The sequence below is a fragment of the Mirounga leonina genome, unplaced genomic scaffold (genome assembly GCF_011800145.1).
Source record: "Mirounga leonina isolate KUSES-001 unplaced genomic scaffold, KU_Mleo_1.0 Mir_115, whole genome shotgun sequence".
Taxonomy (NCBI): domain Eukaryota; kingdom Metazoa; phylum Chordata; class Mammalia; order Carnivora; family Phocidae; genus Mirounga; species Mirounga leonina.
In genome coordinates, this window is record NW_023270268.1 from 58,241,441 (window position 1) to 58,266,555 (window position 25,115).

The 25,115-nt window shown below is 35.6% G+C and overlaps 1 protein-coding gene across 1 annotated transcript in view; it reads right to left on the reverse strand.

Moving 5' to 3' along the window:
* BCHE (butyrylcholinesterase) overlaps nucleotides 1-25,115 on the reverse strand; it is a 62,880-nt gene that overhangs the window by 30,887 nt on the left and 6,878 nt on the right. The window contains exon 2 of the mRNA XM_034998430.1: nucleotides 23,203-24,727. Within this exon, the coding sequence (XP_034854321.1) occupies nucleotides 23,203-24,719 (1,517 nt within the window). The 5' untranslated portion in view covers nucleotides 24,720-24,727. The remainder of the gene's footprint in view (nucleotides 1-23,202; nucleotides 24,728-25,115) is intronic.

The window sequence follows — 25,115 nt, forward strand, 5'->3', positions numbered from 1 at the left end:
TATAAAATATTATAGAGATGTGGGGTAAAATTTAATATAAAATATTTGATTTTTTATAATCATAATTTTTTGTTCATAATATTGTATGAAGCAGAGAGGGACTAGAACCAGATGCCCAAATAATGGTGTAATCATATCACAACAATAATGATTATGTAGTTTATTTTAATCTGCCTGAATAATAGTCAAAATGGATGAAATATTGTTCTGATTGTTTTAATGACCAAACTGGGTTCTTCCCGTGGCTGTGTTGATTGAGTATGCAAAACTCAGTCATTAAATTAGAGAAGAATAGTGTGACTCGAACACTGTAATCTTATAGAAACAACTATCATTTTATGTGGGCTATTTGGGGAGGTGGATGGATAACATTAAGCCCGTATAACTGAAAATAGGTAAAAAAATAACGAAACCCAATTTCTATGTGGTTTCAATTAAAAAACTTTGAATTTTTTTTCAACTTTTAGGTCAAGACCACATGGTTGCCAAATTTGAATATTCATGGCTCTCTTGTGTGGCATACTAAATACAACTTAAATAAAGGACATTTTTCAAGTTTTTGTTGTTGTTGTTGTTATATAATAAAAACATAGGACAAATGAGTAGATTTTAAAGATTTTTTTTGACATTCAAGATGCTTTAAAATATGTTACTTCCTGGGGCGCCTGGGTGGCTCAGTTGGTTAAGCGGCTGCCTTCGGCTCAGGTCATGATCTCCAGATCCTGGGATTGAGCCCCACATCTGGCTCCCTGCTCAGCAGAGAGCCTGCCTCTCCCTCTCCCTCTGCCTGCCACTCTGCCTACTTGTGCTCTCTCTTTCTCTGTCAAATAAATAAATAAAATCTTTAAAAAAAAATATGTTACTTCCCTACCTCTGAAACTAATAATATGCTATTTGTTAATTAATTGAATTTAAATAAAATAAAATAAAATAAATATCTTACTTCCCATTTTGTATGTATCTATATAATCGCACATGCATAACTGTTTAGATCCAATGCTCATGTTTAGCTTAAGTTTAGCAAGGGTACATAAGGCCAATATTTGTTGGGTATATTTTCCTCTAAATATCTCATCCATATTACCATGCATTTTTATAATCCAAGCACAGCATACTTTCATATTATAGTATCTTCCAAAGTAAAGTACATAATATGACAAATTCTCTAAGAAAAGTGACATGGTTTTTGTGATTATCAAACTTATAATAGTAAAAGTTGACTTTAAGCATGTCTAGTAGAGCATGGCACTTAGTTAAATTTCCTGAACTGTTAAGCTTCAAAAACAAAAAGTGGGTGTGCCTGGGTGGCTCAGTTGGTTAAGCATCTGCCTTCACTCAGGTCGTGATCCCAAGGTCCTGGGATTGAGTCCCACATTGGGCTCCCTGCTCCCCGGGGAGCCTGCTTCTCCTTCCCCTTGTTCTTGCTCTCTCTCTCTCCCTCTCAAATAAATAAATAAAATCTTGAAAAAAAAAAAAGTGCTACCAAGCTAAGTATTCTTTTGTTATCATAATTTATTGGAAAATGCCCCTATTTGTTTGGTATTTTAAAGAAGTTAGTAGAGTTTTAAACATTCCTTGGATGATACCTATATTTATGATTATCAATAATAAAAATTACTGTTCTTAATCGTGCTTACTATATGATAGACATTGTATTAGGTGATTTTGAAAAAAAAAATCTCTAGTTTTACATCAATTATAGAAATTGATATTTGTTTTGGAGACAAAAATAGTAAGTTTCAGGCAGGCTATATTCTTGCATGCTGAATTTTTAAAAATAAATCTCTGATAATAACAGTTTTATTATCTATAGTTATACTCAGTATGAATTAAGGATAATATTTTTCTGTTCAAGTAGTGATTTTCTAGCAGCCGATTCCAATTCACACAGCAAATGTTTATGAAAGTTTTCCATATTGTCCGTACTGAGAAGACTATGGCGCCACTCAAAATATCTTAGTATATTTAGTGTCTTGGAAGTGTGCAGATTCCTAGTACTTACACTTCCTTCATTTGTGTGCTAATGTATTTTGATGGATTCTCCCTATACTTTGCATAGTTTTCTCACTTTACAACATTTGTTTCTATTTTCTCCTTGGGTGTGTTATTTTGTTGCTAGTGTTTCAGTTTTGAGGCTAGGCTGTGAAAGTGGGACAAATAGCACTAGCCACTGGGAGTAGGATGCACGGTGTCCTCAGCCCTGCCTGGGTGGCAATTCGGAGAATCAAGTTCCTCCACTTGAAATTAATAGTAAGTTGTTAGGTATTGGTATCCTTAGCAGTATTTGAAGCAAGCTGTTATTCCTTCTGTCTCTTTTAAAAAGTTTTGTTCGGGGTGCCTGGGTGGCTCAGTTGGTTGAGCGACTGCCTTCGGCTCAGGTCATGATCCTGGAGTCCCTGGATCGAGTCCCGCATCGGGCTCCCAGCTCAGCAGGGAGTCTGCTTCTCCCTCTGACCCTCCTCCCTCTCATGCTCTCTGTCTCTCATTCTCTCTGTCTCAAATAAATTAAAAAAAAAAAAAAATCTTAAAAAGTTTTGTTCTTGGTGTGGAGCTCTTAGCTCAAAGGACAGACTGTGGAAACATCAGAAGATAAAAGTAAGGGGAAACTTTTGGAAGACTAGAAACAGCGAACTCAGTGTTAATGCATTAAAACACGCAGTTAGTGAGTACCCCTTTTTTTGAAAAACTAAACATTTTACTTAAGAGTCATGAGTTAAATTGACTGACATTTATTTCATAGTGATGATTAATAAAATAAAGCTACACAATTAAAGCTAAAATAGATACCCATAAATCATTATTTTTTAAAAAGAATCAGTCATGATAACAGCAACAATGTTAAATATTAATTAGTAGAATATACCAACTCAAGAAATGAAGCAATCTTGCTGGAAGTGGAAGACCCAAATTGCAAATGAATCTAAAGTTGAGAGATTTAGATCTCCATTTAATATGCAGTTACAATCGCCACAGAAAAGGTGAAATTAGAAATAACTGCATATGCAAGTGGAGGTCTAATTCTTTTTCTTAAATTTTTAAAAGATTTTATTTATTTATTTGAGAGAGAGAGGGAGAAACAGAGATTACAAGCAGGGGAGAGGCAGAGAGAGAGGGAGAAGCAGACTCCCTGCTGAGCTGGGAGCCCCATATGGGGCTGGATCCCAGGATCTGGAGATCATGACCTGAGCCGAAGGCAGACGCTTAACCATCTGAGCCACCCAGGCGCCCCCTAGTTCTTCTTTTAACTAAATTTTCATTTAATACCAAAGGACAACAATCTGAAACAGAAGTGAAGACGTATCTACCTATATATTTATGAACAGATGCCCCACCTTGTGCAAATATATATTCATGAAGAGATGCCCCACCTTGTGCAAACATGCCTAACACAGTGTAAGTGTGTGGGGGTGTAGAGAGCAAAGTGGAGGTTCTCATGTCAAGCAGGAGCCCATGTCAAGCAATGACACGAGCAGTTAAAGATACGGCAGTTAAAAGATATTTTCAGGACCAGCATCGGCTGACACCCCAGAACTGATGATGAGCAGAACCAGAGGAGGTCTGCAGGGGCCCAAGACCAATGAAATGCCTTTAAAAATGGGAGGATTTTGGCAGCAAACTGACTCTTCAGACCTGACCTATGTCTGACCACTTAAAAAAGGCAACTACCACCGAAGGCTCTGTTTGATCCCCGAACAGAACTGAGATCCTTCACTGCTTGAACATCAGAAGCAGTAGGTGCCCAGAGCTGACCTGGGCCAGACCGAGGCCTTATCTCAACTGTGTGCCTACAGACTAACTTTGTGTTTGGTTCAGTTAACTTCCTGCACCCTCTGTTATCTTGTTGGTTGTGTGGTTTGTCTAATGTCCTGCTCTGTGTGCTGTGTAAGAGGCCAAGTTTTATCACATAGTGAATTGTCATTGAATTTGCGATCCTGAACCTGCTTTATAATTGTGATTAATTTTGCTTTATGATTGAATAAAGCTGACACTGTGGAAAGACACAACTTGTTGTGTGAGCCTTCATAGTGTGCTCGTGACGGGGAGATTCAAGAATGTGGCATAAGTGGAAAAATAATAAAATAATTTTACTGACATGAGAGAAGTCTTGCATGAACAGACAGTGGTAATGTTTCGGTAATAACTGAATTCTCTACACCTACAAAAAAACAAAACAAAACAAAAACCCTCAACTGGCTAAAGAAATTAATTTGATTTTCTCTTCAAAAATTCCCTTCTTGGATTTCTGTTTTTAGCATTAAAATTTTAATTTGTAAATTTGAAATAAAGATAATTTAATCTGATAATTAAGACATTATTTCCTCAGCAAGATGGGAGGCTACATGGATAGCCATTGTTTTACCTTCCCGTTTTTTTTTTTTTTTTAGATTTTATTTATTTATTTGAGAGATAGAGAAAGAGTGAGCACACAGAGAGAGAGAGGGAAAGGGAGAAGCCTGCTGAGTAGAGCCTGACTTGGGACTCCACCCCAGGACCCTGGGATCATGACCTGATCAGAAGGCAGGTGCTTAACCGACTGAGCCACCCAGGCGCCCTTGTTTTACCTTCCTATTGTGTGGAGTGTCAGTCTCAGCCCGGAATTATGAGTAAGTACTGAGCAGAATGGGGATTAGAAAATAATAGTTAAAACAGTAAAATCTAGAGTGACAAGTTGGTTAGGTGATCTAGTGGAAAAAAATGGGCTTTGGTGTCAGAACAACTTCCTCAAATTTCTCATTTCAAATCATGTCCAGTCATTTGACTTTGCCCAACTTAACTCACCCCATCTCGTCATTTAGTTAGTAGAGATAATAACATCTTAGCAAATTTGTTATGGAAATCATGTGGGTTAACATGTGAAAGCACTGAGACCAGAGCTAGAAATCTGAGAAAGATTCCTTTATTTCCTTTCTTCTCCTTGTCATTCATTCTCTATAGACTCTTTTTAATATAGATTGGTTCAAAAGTTCAGAGTATGTTCGGGCTGGATCCTGAAGTCCCTGTGAATACCAACTTTCAAGAACAGGTAATTTATCAGGAACAAACAGAAATTTATATAAATATAATTTATATATATATTTATATATATAAATAAATAATTTTGGTCTTTATCCATTCTTAACACTTTGGTACCACATCTGAAATGTACAATTTTAGAATAGTTAAACAGTTTGAAAAGAAAAAAATACTATAATATCCTCATCCAAAGATTTCTTAGATATGAATCCATAACTGGATAAAAGCTGGATCTCATAAATCTTTTACTTTTTTGTTGTTCTACTACAAATCTTGAAATACAAACATACTTATCACCATTTATATTCTATGTTTAAGTCTGAGTTATTAATTTGCTCTTGTTGACATGATAATCTAGTTACATTTATTTCACATGCTAGATATAGGAAAACTATAAAACTATTATAGTTTCAAATAAACAGCATGTTCAAATTTTAAACTGTGTTTAGATAGGCATTTCTAATTTTGTGGATTATAGTATCTTTATTTCTTTTTAATTTATCTCTTGCATTGTGTTCATAACTCAACTAATCTAGAGGACCAGAGAAATAAAAAAGAAAATTAAATATTTTACATAAATGTTTCCGTATGTATTTGTTTACTAGTTATTTATAATATAACTGTTATTTATTTGCACGGTCTTTAATGTGGTATTTTCCCATGATGAAAAATGTTTAACTAATACTCCATAGAAAGAAACATAATACGGTGAATAGGCATGCACGCTAATAGTGTGGGATGGTGTGCCTTCTTAAATAAGGAGTATACTGTAGTCATGAACAGACTGTGCTGCAAAGCATTGAACATCGGCATTAGTTCCTCCAGATTTTGTTTAGACCCCCTTTCCAAGTTATTTATCATTTCAAGTTATTAAACATGTTCAGATGCTCTTCATAATGGCATAGGATTTCCACAGTTCTCTAACTGCTAGACAATCTTTACTTTCATTTTCAGCTATTCAATATATTCTCCACATATATTTTTTGTCAGGGTTTTCGTTCAAAACTTTTTTTTTTTTATCAGGATAAAAAAATGATAGAAAGAGAAGCTACTGTGAATTTAACAATACAAACTGCAAAATTATGATCAGTCAGCGCTCTATGGCATGTTGATAAACAAGAAATAAGTTCACTTTGATGATTTATCAATACAATTTCAAAGATACTTTGTAGGTAGAATCTTTTTGATGTTGAAATAATTTTTATATTCTTTTAGGTATTGAATTGTCAAATATTTGTGTTGATCATTTTCCTACAATCATCTTTTATCTCTTCTGGTTTTCTTCCTTATTAAGTAAATAATTTTTGGCTCCTAATCACTAAAGATTGAAAATCAATTCTGATTTTTCCATCTTATTTTCCATTTGTAGATATCTGATTATATCAAGAGTAGGTTCACAATGAGAGAACTTAAATATGTATACCAATATTTGGTAAAGTCAATACTGCTTTCCAAAATAAAGGTAAGTGATCTTTAACTTAATCACAATGAAAAGCAGATTGAGAGCATATTCTGTTTAAACCATAATTAATCTACCATTTAGATTCACTTATTTACACAAAGTCTTTCCCTAGTCCAAAAAATGAAGAAGAAAAGCTAAAACACAATGTCAAAATAAATTTCTAACCCCAAAATGGGAGTTGTTTCTGCTTGGGGTGCTAGGTCAGCAAAACAAACTCAGATAATTTTTGTGTCCCTGTAAGTACTCCACTTGACCAGAAACATCCAGTCAGCTGATTCCCAGTACCAAGCTAACTCTTGGCTTATTTCTTTTGTTTCTTGATCTTTCTAAATAAAGTTGGATATGTAAACCCAGCCAGTAAAGTCCTATCTCCATGTTGTTGCTTCTAAAGCTCTAGAAAACTTGCTCTTGCCCAAACATCCCTGGGGAAGAATGCTCCACTGTTGATAGATAGGCACTGTATACTCCCCCCAACCCATGGATTGTTTTCCCTTAAATAAAGGACATCAAACTTGTTACGAAATTGTTTCATCTTTGTTATTTGACAATAAATATAAATTCGTAAGTTTTAAACCAATTTTCTGTAAATGTCTTAACATAAGAAAGGCCAATTATAAAAATGATGTTCAATTTAATGTTTAAAAGTTAATAATTTTTCTCACTGTTACGTTACTTATTCATTACATATAAATGATCTCTATTGTACTAATAGTAGAAAAGGAACGTAATTAAATAGAGAAGGTATAAAACAATGTGGCTAATTGTAATAATTTAGGTAGAGATCAAAAAGCCAATCTTAATTTACACGTAGTCTATTATAATCCTAAGTAATAGAATATCTGAACCCAAATTTGATGGAGATGACAAGATTAGGACTTGTACGTCCTTGAATTTTAATCAATTTTATAACCATTAGGTTTCTTTGACTTCCACAATGTTTACTTTGTGATAAAACCCCTTATATAATTACAAGGTCTGAATAATTTATTTCTAATAACTCAAATTTATAAGTAAGCAGAGCATTGTAAATTGTTATTTTTAGTAATAAATAATTTGAAAATGAAATTTGAGATTGCAGACTCCAGTGTTGTAAATAGAATTAGTTTGAAAATCCTGCAAATATTGTGTTTTCTGGTTTATGTTATTTTCCCCTCATTCTTTATTTCAGGGTTCATTAATATGATTCAAAAGTCTTAAAAAAAAGTCTTCATGAATAAATTGTACTATTTTATAAAACATTCATTTCCCAGAGGTTATCTTTTCTTAGGTGGAAAAGGAGAGTAAAAGATTCAAAAATAAACAATAAAACAAACTCAAATGCATATTCAGAGCTTTGGAGATTCAGGCTGAGGGAGAAGAAAATCTTATTTCTGTTCTAATGTTAATATTTAGATCAACTTTTGCCCTTATGACGTTAATCCTTACTTACCTCAGCTCAGGACACTTAAATCCTAAACTTGCAAACTGAGCCCTGTCTAGCCCTAGAGCTAATCCTGAGAAATGTAGCCAGGACTTTAGAAATGCAGGGCGTCCCTTGAAAGCCCCATTCTCCAACCCCTGCTGGTCTGATACAGTTGTGAGGGCCACCTCACTACAATGTTCTGTATTTCCTTCTGTTTTTCCTACTGACTTAACGGGCCCTTTGCCGAACTTCCCTCTGACACCTTTCTCACCTTTTGCCAAACCCTGCTCCAACTGAGAACACTTTGTGTAGGCCATCTGACTTACAGTTAGAGTTACCAGATTTAGCAAGAATGAAACAGGACAACAACAGAACAGAACTCCTAGTTAAATATGAATTTGTTGTTTAGCTCAACAACACGTAATTTAATTCTTTTAGTATAGTATGTCCCGTGCAAATTTATGGGACATGCTTAACACTAAGAAGAACTATCTGTTGTTTAGCTGAAATTCACATTTAACTAGGTATCCTGTACTTTATTTGGCAATGCTACCTGTAATATGTGTCTGGAAATATGTCAGCTATTTTGCATAAAGTTTTTTTCGAATCACCATGCCCACCAGGAGATAGGTATTGGCACTCCCATATTAAAGATGAGAAAACTAAGGACAAAAGGGATGCAATTATTTGCTCTTTCCCTTCCCCAATGGCACACACAAATTCTAATAGAGAGGGAGCAAAGTATAGGGAAGAGAGAGGTCCCTGTGTTCTCCCATCAGACTATAGGATTCAAATTGGATCTCTGGTTTTCATTAATACCTGTAGAATTTGGGGCAGCTTGAGCTCTGTAAGTTTCAGTGCCCTATCACACCACCTGTTGGTCACCACCATACTTCCTTAGAGAGTTGCATAATGGAAGTAAAGTCCTAAGCGGACAGCGAGCACATGTTATTAGCATAATCCGAAAGCTAGTCAGTACTTTCTTAAGTAGATTTTGACCACACAATAAGGCCAAATTATTATTACTTATAAGTCATATGCAAAGCGTGTTACTTAAGGCCTCAGTTATTTTAATTATAATCACATTCATCTTATTTTAACAAATTAATTTTCCTGGCAAGCATTGCGCAGTGTTTCCTTGAAAGTGAAAGGACACCAAAAAGGCACCACACAGCATGCTATTTGATCTCAGGGTCAATATTTCATTACCACGGGCACCAGCTGAACAGGGAAAGGATGGGACTTTGAGTAGGGAAGGAATAGTGGCCCCAACTAGGCTCTGAGGGTATTTCAGGTATACAGACACTGAGACAGAACAAAAATAAAGATAAGGAAGAATATCTAGATGCCCTGTCCCAACTGCTAGGGTGAATTTTTTTTTTTTTTAAAGACTTTATTTATTTATTTGAGAGAGAGAGAATGAGAGAGAGCACATGAGAGGGGGGAGGGTCAGAGGGAGAAGCAGACTCCCCGCCGATCAGGGAGCCCGATGCGGGACTCGATCCAGGGACTCCAGGATCATGACCCGAGCCAAAGGTAGTCGCTTAACCAACTGAGCCACCCAGGCACCCCGAAAATGTTTTTCTAATAATTACATTGTAACCACAGAAAATAGAAAATAACCACCAAAAAAAAAAAAAAAAAAGATCAGGCCTCGAAGAAGTTAACGATAAAGATTAACCAGACCTAGCAAACCTATCTATAGATCATAGATGTCACAGAAAACAGAAGCAGACTCTCACACAATGTATAAGCATCATGTCTGCTTCCAGATCACTGACCTAACCACCAGCAAGTTCCTGGTAAAATTCTAATAAAAGGCCAGAGATAAAAACCCTTGGTGGCAACCTGGTCAACCCCTCTCACTCCTGAGAGCTTTTTCCATACCCTTGCTTAATAAAACTCTATGCTCTGCCCACTCTCCTTTGTCCTGGAGATTCATTCTTGGACTCCGTGAGACAAGAACCTCGCTCCCCTGCCTCATAGCTAGCATATCAGAGGTTATTTTCCCCCTACTTGCTTCTCTTGCTGTTCCTATGACCTCTCAGACTGTTGCAAAGTTGCTTGCTTTCTGTCTTAGCTCTCAAAAGACTACTACTTCTGATTTGTCTCTCATTTTAAAAAGTAAAGGAATAATCCTTTTAGGATTTAGGGCACATTACAAGCCAAAAGATTCCAAATGATGAAATACCACCTTCTTGGTGGAATAAATATCAAAGAAGTATTTCTTGATAGCTTTTTTTTTTTTTTTTTGATGTGCAGAATATTTGGGTGGTGGTTTTGTTTATTTTCCCTTTGTTTCCCAACTCTTGATTCCTTAGTTTGTGCACTGCTACATCCAAGTTACCAACAGCCTGACTTCTAACCAAGTGGTTTGCATTATATGGAGATGTATCGTTTTCTAAAACAGAAAATAAACAAATGAATACAATTAGGTAGATGATTATGATGCTGATACAAAACCCAAATAGTCACATTAATCACTCACTGTACCAGTCCCATCAGCACACAGACATGTTGCAATATCTCCCATTAAAAAAGCAAAAAAGCAAAAACTGGTGTACCTAGAGCCATTTTAAAATAAAGCCTGAGGGATGCCTGGGTGGCTCAGTCGTTAAGCATCTGCCTTCGGCTCAGGTCATGATTCCAGGTCCTGGGATCAAGCCCCACATTGGGCTCCCTGCTCCGCAGGAAGCCTGCTTCTCCCTCTCCCACTCCGCCTGCTTGTGTTTCAGCTCTTGCTGTCTCTCTCTCTGTCAAATAAATAAATAAAATCTTTAAAACAAAACAAAACAAAAAATAAATAAATAAAATAAAATAAAGCCTGAGCAGCCACCGCAGAGAAACTGCCTTCTGTGCCCTTGTTTGCTCTGGGCCAAACCTCTGCACTGGCTAAGAAAGCAAGTGTTCTAAGCAATTGTTTCAGAAATCAGTGGGACAACAGATATCCTGGTCACAGACTGAGACTTGTGGACTTTCTGAAGATAAAATCAACAGTCCATTAATGTATAACCCGGAGTGGTTTGCGACTTAACACCAGAGAAAGCTTGTTAACACCCATAGAAAAACTTTCTTTTCTTCAACTCATGTAATTGCCCCCTTGCCTTTCCTCATAAAACTGCCCTGGTTTCACCTGCAAGTGAAACACTATTTGGGTCTCTACCTGAGTCTGTGCTCCCCGAATTGCAATTCTTTGATCTCAAATAAAAGCTCCTTTGCCTCTCATCCTGGCTCTTAATTTTAAGTTGACACAAAGAGGCTCCTGCTCTCTGTTTTCCCTACATCCCAGACTTGATCTCCCTGTTCGACTTCAGGGAAAGTAAAGTCCCATCCTTTCCCTCTTTGAAAAATAGATTCAAATTGAAATTTCTAATTCCTCTTCTCCCTTTCTTTTTGGAATCTATCCATTAAAGTTTTCGTTCCCAAACATTCCATCAAAAATCCTATGTCTTTGCCACCAATAATCTCCACATTTCCAAACCCACAGACCTTTGTGTACAGTTTCATATAGTTTTCATTATACTCAGTCTATATTTGATACTTTTATTACCCCTTGCTTGAAACGTTTTCTTCATTTGCTCTTGGCGAGATCATTTGTTCTCCTAGTTGCCCTTCTGAGTCCTTGGCTACTCATTCTCTCTCCTGGTTGCTCTTCTTCCTCTGGGCCTCTGGCCTAGGAGTGCTCAGGCATCTGCTCTGTCCACAACCTCTATCCATCTCGTGGCTTTAAATACCATCTTCATGCCCTTAGATACCAGGTTTATATCTTGAACCCCTACCTTTCTAGTTCTAGAACTAGAACCCCTGAATTCTAGACTACAGTGTCGGAATTGTTATTTTATTGCTCCAAGTGTCTGTTAAGATAGACCCCTTAAACTTAAAATGTTTAAAATGGCGCTTTTGGTTACAAGATCCCATTGGTATCCTTATTTCAGAAATTGGCACCTCTGGTGGCTCAGGTCAAAAACTTTGGGATATCCTTGCCATCACTTACTCTCTCATATCCCACACCCAATCTATTAGCAAATCCTGCCAGATCATCCTTCAAAGTATGGTCATACCTTGTTTTTTTTGTTTTTGTTTTTTTTTAAGATTTTATTTATTTATTTGACAGAAAGAGAGACAGCGAGAGGGGGAACACAAGCAGGGCAGTGGGAGAGGGAGAAGTAGGCTTCCTGCTGAGCAGAGAGTCTGATGCGGGGCTCCATCCCAGGACCCTGGGATCATGACCTGAGCCGAAGGCAGACGCTTAACAACTGAGCCACCCAGGCGCCCCGGTCATACCTTGTTTTATTGTGCTTCTCTTTGTTGCCCTTTACAGATACTGCATTTTTTACAATTGAAGGTTTGTGGCAACCCTGCCTCAAGCAAGGCTATTGGCGTATTTTTTACAACAGCATTTGCTCACTTTGAGTCTCTCTGCATCGCATTTGGTAATTCTCACTATATGGCGATTTTTTTTCATTATTATTATATTTGTTATGGTGATCTGTGATCAGTGACCTTTGATGTTACTATCATAACTGTTTTGGGCCACCATAAGTGGTGCCCTATAAGACAGAGAACTTAATCAAGAAATGTATGTATTCTGTGGTGCCCTACCGACCTGCTAGTCTCCCATTTCTCACTCTCTCTTCAAGCCTGCATAATATATGCCCAACCATACAAAAATTTTTAACTTGTGATTAACAAGTGCTCTATAAAAAGTGTAGATTTTCATATCAAGGAGTTTTATGAAATGTCTAATTTTCATACCTCCAGAAACATTGTGAAACCAGTAAAAGCATGACTGAAATTACGGCTTTTAAACAAAACATGGAATTCTAACACCTGTGATATCATTGGGTTATTATGTTGGTTTGTAACGGTTTATCAGATAAAATATATTTTTGTAGCTAATATTTTAACTCTAGTCACAAAAACAAATATTATTTCGGTATCAATCCTTAGAAATTGATACACCAAAAATAATGTAATTTGTACAAGATAAAGACTCAGTTGCTTTTATATAACAGAGGTCTGTGGACAAGTTAATACTGACATTTCATTCACCATAAATCTACCGATTATCCTATCAGGTTCATAGTATTTATCATGTTATTAGGAAGGAGTCTAGGTAAAATATTAACACATAAAAAATAAAAATAGGGTGGAGTTATGCTTTTTAGCACTTACTTGGATCTTGAATGCTATTGACTGGGAAGGAAAATTGAAGCAAGAATAATTTCTTGGAACTCATAAATCTGACCAAACACATTTTAGTTATATCTGGCTATGAAACAGTCAGAAAAGTAGTATTTTATACAGTAAAATATTTAAAATCACATTTTGGTTACAGCATTTTGTTACTTAGTGAAATATGACATATTATTTCATACCTGACAGGTCTTTTGAAGTATTGCATATATATGTTACTGAAATTATGACTTTGATTTTTAAAATAATAATGGATTAATTCCAATTTCAGACTGAACTTCAGATTTACAAGTGCACTGAATGTTATAATTTTTTCCAAATACAGAAAACATTTGGAAAACCATACAGAACAAATCACATTGTTATTTCCAAGTAAATGGATGCTGTCAGTGTGATTTTCCATGTTTTAATGAGCCCCCTTATACTATAAAAACATTAGTTCTCCCCTACTTCATTGTGATAAAGTATTTCAAAACTTAGTCAAATGTATTTTGGTTTTATAGCTATCTTCATAGATGCAGCCCTTTGGGGGGATCAGGTTTCTCCTTCTCATACCACTATCACTGATGGTAAAATACCACTGCACTCTGAAACGGTTTTGCAAGTGATCTTATGCACACTTTAAACTGTCCCATAATGTAATTCCTCCTTCTCAAATAAGTTACACTAATGCATGCATATTTTTTTTAAATCTACTTTTATATTTTATCTATTAGACTTAAAGTACTTTACACTGCAGCTACTACTCATTGTTTTATTCCTTATGGAGTAATTTCTCACCTAATTCCTCAGCAGGGTCGGGGGAGGCAGGCAGAATTTGGGAAGTGAGAGAACACTGATGCTGCCATGATAGCAATAAAATAAATCCAAGGGGATTGGAACCCTGACCCTTTTGCAAAGTCATCAAAATGTTTCAGTTAGGTTAATTATAATAATGTACCACAAATAATTAGAGAATCAGAGGGTAAGGATTTTTTTCTTCACTCTGGAAACCACATGAACTATTATCTGTCAGAAAATCTAATTATAAGCCTGATAATAATTACACTAGATGGCCAGATGACAGTCTTCCACAAACTTAAACTTGTCTCTACATCTCATGATGTCTAATTTTAGTCTGTTCTCTGCCCTTACCCTTATAACATTAACCAGGCAGGTATCAGCATGCTAACATGTTAAAATTATTAGTTTGCAACCAAACGCATTTCCTAAGACTGTTTAATGACTCCTTTCAATAATTCATGATGAAGGCAGCCTGGTAAATGGATAATACAAGGAAATGAAAGTTAATAGTCTTGAGTCCTAGTTAATCTTTGTTCTGTCACCTATTAGCTCCAATTCACCTTTCTTCTATGGACCACACACTTCTCATCTGAAATGTTAGATAGTGTCATCATTTCAGCACTTTTTCATTCTAATAATAGAATCCATACACTTCATACCTTGCCAGTGTAATGGTATCATTCATGCTAACACAATCTTTAACTACTATCCTTTTGCTACACTTAAGGCATCTCTTATTGAGAAAGGTGTTGTGATGAAGTCCTAGAATATTTATTTTGGAAGGCAGCTATGCTAACCACTATACCACCAATACTCCGGCCAGAATATTTATTTTGTTAAGTTAAAACATATAATAAAAATAATTTCAAGTGTAATTTGAAAATTAATTTCTTGGTGAAGGGATTTGTACAAACTTTACATAATGAATAGGGACACATATTAATTCCTACAGAGATTTAGAATGAAAAAGCACTGATTCTTACACTTTCTTTGATTTTCCTCAGTTTTTCTATTATCTCTTGAAAACATAAAATGGTTGTAGGAGGGGGAAAAACAAGAACACACAAAGAAAATACACTCACTTAAAAAATAAATGGGGTTGAAATAATTGTTCTAATCACTTTATTTCCTGTGTCATATATAAGTAAACAAGAAGGAATCATACCTATTAAACACTAATATTATTAAATCCACTTTGCATTATATTAAAAAATACATTATTATCGCATGTGTTCCTACTAGTCTAGTGAAGTTACAGCAATGTCTACGAAGTGCCCACCCCTTAATGCATGGGTGTATTCAGAAATATATATATATATCCCAAATATTCCAAATTGCGTTAGGAGTCTAGCAAATCTGTAATTTGTAATCATTATAATTACAATTTAGTATATGGAAGCATGCCTATTTTTAAATTGTCTCAATTATTTTAAAAAAATCTTGTGCACTAGGAAATTATGGCTTAGCATTTAATTTAATCACACATACTTCTTAGTACAGAAATCAGGAACTAATCTTTTTTTTTTTTTTTAATAGATCAGTGAATCATGGGATTGAGAGTTTAGTAGTATATTTTTGTTTCCACTTAATAAATTGTTCCATCTGTGATAAGGTTTCTTCCAGTGTAAGGGAATAAATAAGAAATAAAATACACGAGAGTAGCAGCAGATAAGCTACAATGAAGTTACAAATACTTTGTTAAGTAATTTTTTTGGTTTCATGATATCAAAATAGGACAAAAGAAAAGTGTGCCATAACATTTATGTCTGGCAAAAAAATGTGTTAGGAAACATTAACCACTTTAGAGGGATTCTGAATAAATGGATTATCACCAAAAAGACAGAAGCCAGTCAACTGCCTCAATTTTTAGTTGATCTTTTTTTGTTTGAAAACATCATTGATTAATTCCCGTGGAGCTGGGAAGTGAAACAATTGTACATTTTTGGGGAGAATGCAAGTCTGATCTTAGATAAGAATAGATTGAAACAGTGTGTGCCTGGTAGGAGGAAAATATATATTGTTTTAATGGGAAGGAGGAATGCAATTCTCTGTAAATGATAAGGTAACATTTGCATATGTCAGTAAGGGAGGCATATTTATATCCCCATTTTACAGATAAGGAAAAACAGTAGGGAGTTTTAAGTAAGTTGCCTAAGGTGATATAAATATAAGATCTGTAGAAAGGGGAACACTGGACACATCAGGGCTGTCACATACAATTGGGACAACTGTGCAACTGCACTGTAAATTGCTTCCCTTGAAGTTATACACTGGTGGAGCTCTGAATGTAGCACCTGGAGAGGACACAGTAAACAAAAGATGACCTGACCCAGTGGGAAGCAACGGGAGGGGTCCTGGAATAATGATCCTCCACTATCTTACATTATGCTACTAATTATATTTTTGCTATTTACTTTCTTTAGCTGCTCTGGTCTCTCTGATAAATCAAGTTTGATTTCACCAATTTCCTGTATAATTGGGATAGTGCTGAATCAATGTCATTAAGTTCTGCTTAATTTAATTTCTTGGCCATCAAGTTATTGCTTGGATGAATGATTGATGGATATATACGTGAACTGATATTTCAACATATATTAGTATAGAGTATTGGGTGTAATGCACATATGGACCTGTGTGCTATTTGGGTAAGGTTTTAAATTCATTTTCAAAGATGGGATTGAGGGAAAAGCAGGAGCAAGCAAAGTACATAGAGGTGGTAATTACAATTAGCAAAGGTTTACATAATAGTGTGGCTTCTGTTTTAGAAGGAATTTAAAACATTACAACTAGAGATACCAAATCTGAATACAATTTAGTGCTACCACAGAATAATGTTTTCTTATTTTTGCCAATAAGTCAAACTAAAAAGGCTTTTATATGTCTTGAAAATTGATAAAATATTCTAAAGTAACTGCAAAAAAGGTGTTTCATGTAACTGAATGAGAAATATAAAGGTTAGGATTCCCTTAAAATACAAATGAGGGGAGTTTGGACTTTTATGTTCATCCATGATGGAGTGATTTAAAATGGATTAGCCTTCCCACCATAAACAATTATAATACTGGACAAAAAAGAAAACAAAAACAAAAACAAAAAACAAGGCAATGAGTTTCAGGAACCTGAGAACAGGCAGCACAAGTCTGTGTTATTTGAGAGCAGGGAACTCTAAGGTGAGCCCGTGTTTACTGTGGTTACACATATGCGGAGAATTTCTCATCCAAGATGCAGGGAGCGTGAGGCTAAGCAGTTGAGTAGCTTCACTGAGGTCAAGAGACAGAAATAAGAGTTCCTGGATACAGAAGCTGAAATCTGTGGGGCAGGACTCCAGGAAGGATGGAGTGAGGCTCAAATTCTCTGCAGGGATTCCCTGCAGATTTTTGGCTGAGGCCTGGGCTGAATATGTACAGGGTGAGAGTCTAAGAGGCAGACTAGAGAGAAGATGCTGCAAGGCTGAGAGCAGAAGAGAGATGGGAAAAGTTGGAGAGTGAATAACTATCATAATGTTGTCAACACTTCATTTACATCTCATTAATACCTCTTTAAAACTCAGTGTCCAGCTGGAGGCAAAGACAAGCCTTAGAAGTAAGGAATACAATTAGACCTGGTCTATCCCATCCTAACAGACCCTGAAACCAAGTACCTGCAATACCCTCAGTGAAAACAGACTTTTGAGTTTAAGTCCTGCCAAGTTGGAGGATCTATAAAATATCTTGGACCTCTCCTGAATCCACTCTAACAAAATATAAAACCATGCCTATTACACATTTGAGACAAACTTAAGTGTATACACATTTTTTAATTGAATGGCCTGGTAAAATAGAAAAACATTCTTCAGTGCTAGCATACTTCTTCCAAGAGGGATAAAATAATATAGAATTTTTTCTGCATATAATCCACAAAGTCCAGTATAAATTTGAAAATTATTAAGCATGCAGAGAAATAGAAAAATAGAAACTGAACCCGTGAACCAGATATTGGATGAGCAAACAAAACCTTAAAACTATTTTAAATATGTTCAAGAACTTAAAAAATAATATCTTTTTAAATAGGAGACAGGGAGGGACTCTTGGCAAAGGAATGAAATTATTTTTTAAAAAGGAAATTTTTATCTGAAAACTAAAATGAAATAAAATAGTCATGGGGTGGGTTCAGCTACAAATTGGAGAAGGTTAGAAGGGTCAATGAGCTTGCAGAGAAATCAATAAAAAGTACTTAATTTGAAAAACAGAAGCAAAACTGAAGAAAAGGGAACAGAAATTTAGTGACCTGTGAAATATTAAACAACCTAGTATATGTATAATTGGAGTTTTAGAAGGAGATGAGAATGAGAAGGAAGCAGAAAGAATATTTGATGAAATGCTGACCCAAAATATCTCAAATGTGACATTAAAAATCAACAAGAAGAAACTTAGTGAACCCCAGACCAATATATATATATATATTTAGAAATGTCATGGACAAACTATTGAAAACCCAAGATAAGGAGAAAATTTTAAAATCAACCCAGGGGGTGAAAAAAAAAAAGATATTGCATACAGGGAGGAAGTCATATGAATAAAAGCGCACTTCACATCAGAACTAGAGACAAGAAGATAATGGAAAAGAAAAAAAAAAAAACAATTCAGTATTTTTTTTTTTTAAAGATTTTATTTATTTATTTGACAGAGAGAGACACAGCGAGAGAGGGAACACAAGCAGGGGGAGTGGGAGAGGGAGAAGCAGGATTCCTGCGGAGCAGGAAGCCCGATGTGGGGCTCGATCCCAGGACTCCAGCATCATGACCTGAGCCGAAGGCAGACGCTTAACGACTGAGCCACCCAGGCACCCCAACAATTCAGTATTCTATATTCTTAAAAAATATCCTTCAACGGAGGTAAAATAAAGGCATTTTCAGATAAAAGAAAGTTGATGAATGGCTAGTTGTAACTAGCCAACCTACACAATGAGAAATCCTAAAGAATGTTCCTCGGCATGAAGGGAACGATACCAGATGAAAACTAGAATCCATAGGTAAGAATAAAGAACGTTAGAAATGGCAATTCTGTGGGTAAATATAAAAGACCACTTTTCCTTTTCTTTTATGAATTTACATAAATATAACTGATGGTTTAAAACAAATGATGTTTTAATGATATTTAATATTAAGTGAGATTTTATATTACACATTGCCTAACCATATGACAGCAATACAAAAAACATCAAGAATACGTGAAACAATATTGTTAGTTTCTTGCATTTGTGAAGTAGTAAGGGTGATGGAGAAAATGGGAAATGTGAATTGTGAAGAAAGTGGGAAATGTCAGTTGCAAAATGCAAAATGTTTCAGTATTAACTATAAGTTGACTTTCACAAGTTAAAGAAACAATTGCTAGCCCTAAAGCAACCATGGGAAAAAATATTAAAGGCAAATTAAAATGTCTATATAAAATGACATTTTTAAAAGCAAGATGATGTACTTAAAATCATATTGATAAATACATTAAATGTCAAATGGATTAGTCATACCAACTCAACTGTAAGGAAGATTTCTTTAGAAATATAAGTGGAATAAAAGAATAGAACAAAATGTGTAAACATAAGTATGGGAAACTTGACATGTCTATCTTGATATTAGACAAAGCCAACTTTGGGATAAAGAGACATTTCATAATGATAAAATGGTCAATTAATCAGGACTACATGATCCTAAATATGCATAGAAATTAATAACATAGATTTAAAATACTAAAAGAAATTAGCAGAGCTAAATGGAGAAATGAGTAACACCACAATTACAGTTGAAGATGTTAATACCCTTCTCTCAGTATTTGAAGCAAGTAGAAAATATATTAGGGAGAATATTAGAAGACCTGAATGACTGTGAACTAATTAATTTACAGAATACACCATACTAAGTAACGGAAGAGCACATAAACTAATAACCCATACAGATCATATGCTGGGTCATAAAATAGTTCTTAATATATTTCAAAGGGAAAATCTTACAGAATATTGTCTATTACTAGAATGGAACTAACCTAGAAATCAATAACAAAATATCTAGAAATTATCCAAATACTTGGGAGTTAAATAACAGTCTACTAAATGACCTATTGGCAAAATAAAAAATCACCAAGGAAAATTCAAAATTATTTTGAATTTATTTTTTTTTAAAGCGGGCTCCACACCCAGCATGGAGCCCAACAGGGGGCTTGAACTAATGACCCTGAGGTCAAGACCTGAGCTGAGACCAAGAGTCAGACACTCAACCAACTGAGCCACCCAGGCACCTCTTATTTTGAATTTGATTATAACAAAAAGTACAACTTATACTAGACATTATTTAAGAAGGAGAATTTGTTAAAATGTATTATGAACCATGAACTTGAAAACTCATTTTCCTGAATAATTATTACTGCTCCTAGTTCTACTTTTTTACTTTCTTGATATGCCATTTTTGGGATATGAAGAAGTAGAAAACTGCAGTTTCTCAATCTTGGAATAACTAACATTTGGAATGAATAATTCTTTATTGTGGGGGCTGTTCTGTACTTTGCAGGAAGTGTAGGAGCATCCCTGGCCTTTACCTTGTTAGTAGCACCCCCACCACCAGCTGTGACACTCAAATACAGATCCAGACATTAGTGAATGTTCCCAGGGGTGGGAAGGTGAGGGGTCAGGGGATTAATCTCCCTTCACTGAAAACCACAGAGCTAGAACATAGCCTTTGTGGTCAGATGATGTGGATGGATTTAACAAACTGTACGTTTACCAACCTTGTTTCCATTGGAGTTTACTTAACCATTCTAAACTTCTATATTTATTCCTAGGTATACTTTAAAGAAAGATAATGTATACCAGGAGATTAACATTATGTTTACCAACAAGTCAACTCTCAACAGGTATGAAGTATTACTACTGCTGTTCCACTGTGCAAATATTGACTGTAAAGAAACTCCCCAACTAAAATGACATTTTGTGATAGCCAAACTACTTTAAAAATGAGATTATGGTTTACAATCTCATTTGTATGAATTTATCATTATAACTGAAATGTGTCAATCTTCATATATTTCCCATGAAAATATGCTAATCATGGAAGTAGATTAGGATTAAACAATCTATTCTGGTAAGCATCAGAGATTCTCTTCTTTGAACTGTTGCTGTGTGTCAAGATATTCGCCACATCCAATTCTCAGTATTCTCCATTGTGACGTGAGAAAGTATAAATTCCTTGATGATTTTAACATGCAAAATAAAGTCCTTTAAAAATTACAGGCATCAATAATTTTAAAGAATATATCTCCTTAAGCTCTTTACAATCTCTAGAATTGTAAGAAAGAATTTAAAACATATTAAAGCGATTTAATATGGATATAGCCTTTAGGGTGAGAACAAAATGAGATAGAAATCACTCTAAAGCTGCTCTGGAAATGATGATTCTTCTTCAGCAGAAATTGAAGCTGATGTGGATAAGTCATAAGATTGTGCAACTATAAATAATAGCCAACATATCTTGAACATATGTCCATTTTTTACTCATTCTAGCATTTACCTGTTTTTGTTCAATCATTTGATAACCAAATAATTTGATAAATATGTCATATACCCACACTAGTACTTTAATGAGTTTCTAGTAAAACCAGTTTCTCTTTTCAGAAGCTAGTTCAGTCTAGCTTAGGAGGCTTAGCATACAATGAAAAATCTCAGAGACAAGTTATAGTCAACAACTTCTGTTGAGAGTGAAAAAGAGGTCTGAAGCAATTACAACTCTAAGAATTAAAGATATGCTTGGTGAAAGGTGGGTGTTCAGGACCTTAAAAAAAGAGTAGGATTCATGTCATTAAAAAGGAGAGGGGTAGCTGTTCTAAACAGGGTGCAGAGCAAGAACAAGGATGAGAGGTTATATTAAGCTTAAAATCTTTGGCATTTGTGAGACAATTGGCCTGCCAAGAAGCCAAGTATTGTTGGGGAATATGGGTTGCAGTAAGATTATAGAGGTCTCTTATTGACAGAGAGAAGAATTTTTGCTTTAGACTGAGTGGATAAACATTAAAAATTTTTGAGAAGAATTACATCATACAAGTACTTTGTAGAAGATATATATAGTGACATGAAGTAAAAATGAATTTCAAATGGAGGTTGGAAGAGAAAACTAGAACACAGTATCACTATTAACATTCTTTCCAATTATAAAAGATCCAATTACGACAGATTGGATTAATGCATCTATCAATTTGTGAGTTTCTGCAAGTACTCACAGTATTTTAAAAATAGATGCCCAAACTTCTATTTCTTTTGTTTTTCTCACTGATACCAATTATCCCAATGTATAAAATTCTTTTGGGGGTTACAAAAAATACCCTTTATTTTCTATACACATACATTTGTATATTTAAGAGATACAAATTAGAAAATATATTTGAACAGATTATTTTCTCCTGACTCTTGGGGGCATAATATCACAATATTTATAACAAAGAAGGAAAAATAGGTTCTTCTATAATACTTCAGATTAGCTAATGTCAGCTATATGGCTGCTCAAGCTGAAAGCAGCTTAGCTAAACGTGAGGACCCTTGTAGCTGCTCCTGTCCAGTCACCTGAAAGCTCGGAACAAACTTATTAGGGGAAAAATTGATAAAATCCCGAACTCTGCATTTGCATTTGAAGTAATCTGAGGGCCAACCCCATCACGATCTTGCCCTTTGATTTTCCTGAATGGTAAGGTGTTTCTCCACCTATCAGTTACCACTACCTCTGCTTATGAACATGAGGAGAAGATATATTTCTACTCTTCCCTAAACCTGTGAACACTATAAACTTTCAGTTTAAAAAGTATGGTTACGGGGCGCCTGGGTGGCTCAGTCATTAAGTGTCTGCCTTCGGCTCAGGTCATGATCCCAGGATCCTGGGATCGAGTCCCGCATCGGGCTCCCTGCTCCGCGGGAAGCCTGCTTCTCCCTCTCCCACTCCCCCTGCTTGTGTTCCCTCTCTTGCTGTGTCTCTATCTGTCAAATAAATAAAATCTTAAAAAAAAAAAAAAAAAGTATGGTCACAATAACTTTAGCTTTCAAGATAAACATCTATTTGCATATAAACTTTGGCTAATATTACCACAGTACTTTGCAGTATTTTGGAAATGAAATCAGAAAATATTTTTCATGAAAGTTCTTCACTGATTTAAGCACCCTGATGCAAGAAATTGAAATTCATTATATAATAGAAACCAAAAGTAGCTTATGGTACAAAAAGAATAAATAATTAAAACATTTCTGTGCCTTTAATGAAGTCTATACCAGACAGCAAGCAAAGCTAAGCAAAACCAAACAAAATCAAACAAGAACACTGACAAAAATCAGCACTTACCCATATCTTGCAAAATTTGCCCAGTATTTCATTATGGATCTACTCAAAATTTCCTCAGCTTTTGTGTAATTAGCTCTTCTTTCCAGAGGTAAACCAAAGACAAATTCAATTTCATAACCATGCATCACTCCCATCCATTCTGGCCAAGGAAGTTGGGAGGATTGGTGTTCAAAATAGTAGAAAAAGGCATTATTTCCCAATTCTGAGAACTTTTTGGTGAACTCCAAGGCTGGACATATGATATTGTAGTCCCCAAGAACATCATCCAATGCGTCACGGTATTTTTCAGCTCTCTGATCATCTAACAAGTCCACATAATAAAAAAGGATCGATTCCCTTCCAAATTCACTCACTCCTGGAAAATACATTTTTAAACCTTCTTGAAAGTCTTTTCTAGTTATGATACTGTCGTTATCTTTGCTGAAACCAGGAGCACCATATACTAAAAATGCTGTCCCCTCATCTTTATTAACGCCCACCAAGATCTGGGCTTTTTTGAACTGTCCAAGTTGGAGTAGTGTGTCTGGAATGTCAGTGAGAAAATCACCATCCACAATTGGACCAAAATTTACAGACAAAAGAGTATCAGAGGGGACAACCAAGACTTCATTCAGTAGAATCTCCTGGGGATCTTTGTTTCGAAGGCATTTGATTATCTCTGTCTCATTTTCTCTAGAGCAACCAATAAATTTAGCTAAGGTCAACGTTCTGTTCCTGGCTTCATCAAGAGACATTACTGCCCAAGGGGCATTAGAGGATCCACTTTGCAGAATGGCTCTGGTAAACAATGGCTGGCTTCTAGGAGAAAGTAAATGAAGGCTAACTGAACCTGCTCCTGCACTTTCTCCAAAGAGAGTTACACTTTTAGGATTTCCACCAAAGGCTGCTATATTTTTTTGGACCCACTGAAGGGCCAACTGTTGATCAAACAAGCCCATGTTCCCTGGTACCTCGGGATTTCCTGGTAAAGCTAAGAATCCTAGGGCACCCACCCTATAGTTCATTGAAACTACAATAACTCTTTCAACCCGAGCCAGAAATTTGCCATCATAAACAGGTAAAGATGATGTTCCGGTTTGGTAACCACCACCATAGATCCAGATCATTACAGTCGCATTTTTTGGTTTAGGTGTTGGAACCCACACATTCAGATATAAACAGTCTTCACTGAGATCGGTGTTTGGGTTCCACATCTCTGATCCAGGGAAACCTGGGAAACTTTGATCTGTGTTCTGATAGCAAGAATTTGCATATTTTGTGGCATTCCAAATATCGGACCACTTGGTCAAGAACTGTGGCTTTTTGAATCGAAGTCTCCCAAGAGGTGGCTGTGCATAGGGAATTCCAAGAAAGGCTGTTACTGTGCCACCAAGAACTGGCAGGTTCATTCCTCTGACTTTTCCGTTCTTGGTGGTAATTATGATGTCTTCTTCCATATGTGACTTCCCAATTAACACCCAGAGCAGAAGAAACCGCAAGAGAAACCGGATGCTTATGATTGTACCCTTGCTCTGCATATTGATTTCTGAAAGAGAGGTAATTAGGAAGTTTTAAAAACCTCATGCATCAAGTATTATATTTTATTTATGATAATTAACTGAAATAAAGTAATTCTTATTAATCCTAACAATTATGAAAACTAATAAATCTGTTACTACTATAAAGGTTTTGTTAAAAAACCCACACACACAGAAAATGTCTGGAGATATTTCAGTTTTCAATTTAGAACAGGAATAAGTGGAATGGAAAAGTAGAAAATATTTCATTTGGAGGAATTCATTATCAGGTCTCTGTAAGGAAGATTTAGTATTTTAAAGAGGAAGTTTGTCTCAGGCATATATATATATCTATATATAAAAGTATATCTAGATATACTTTTTTGACTGACCCACCAAAAGTGGCATTAAGTAGTA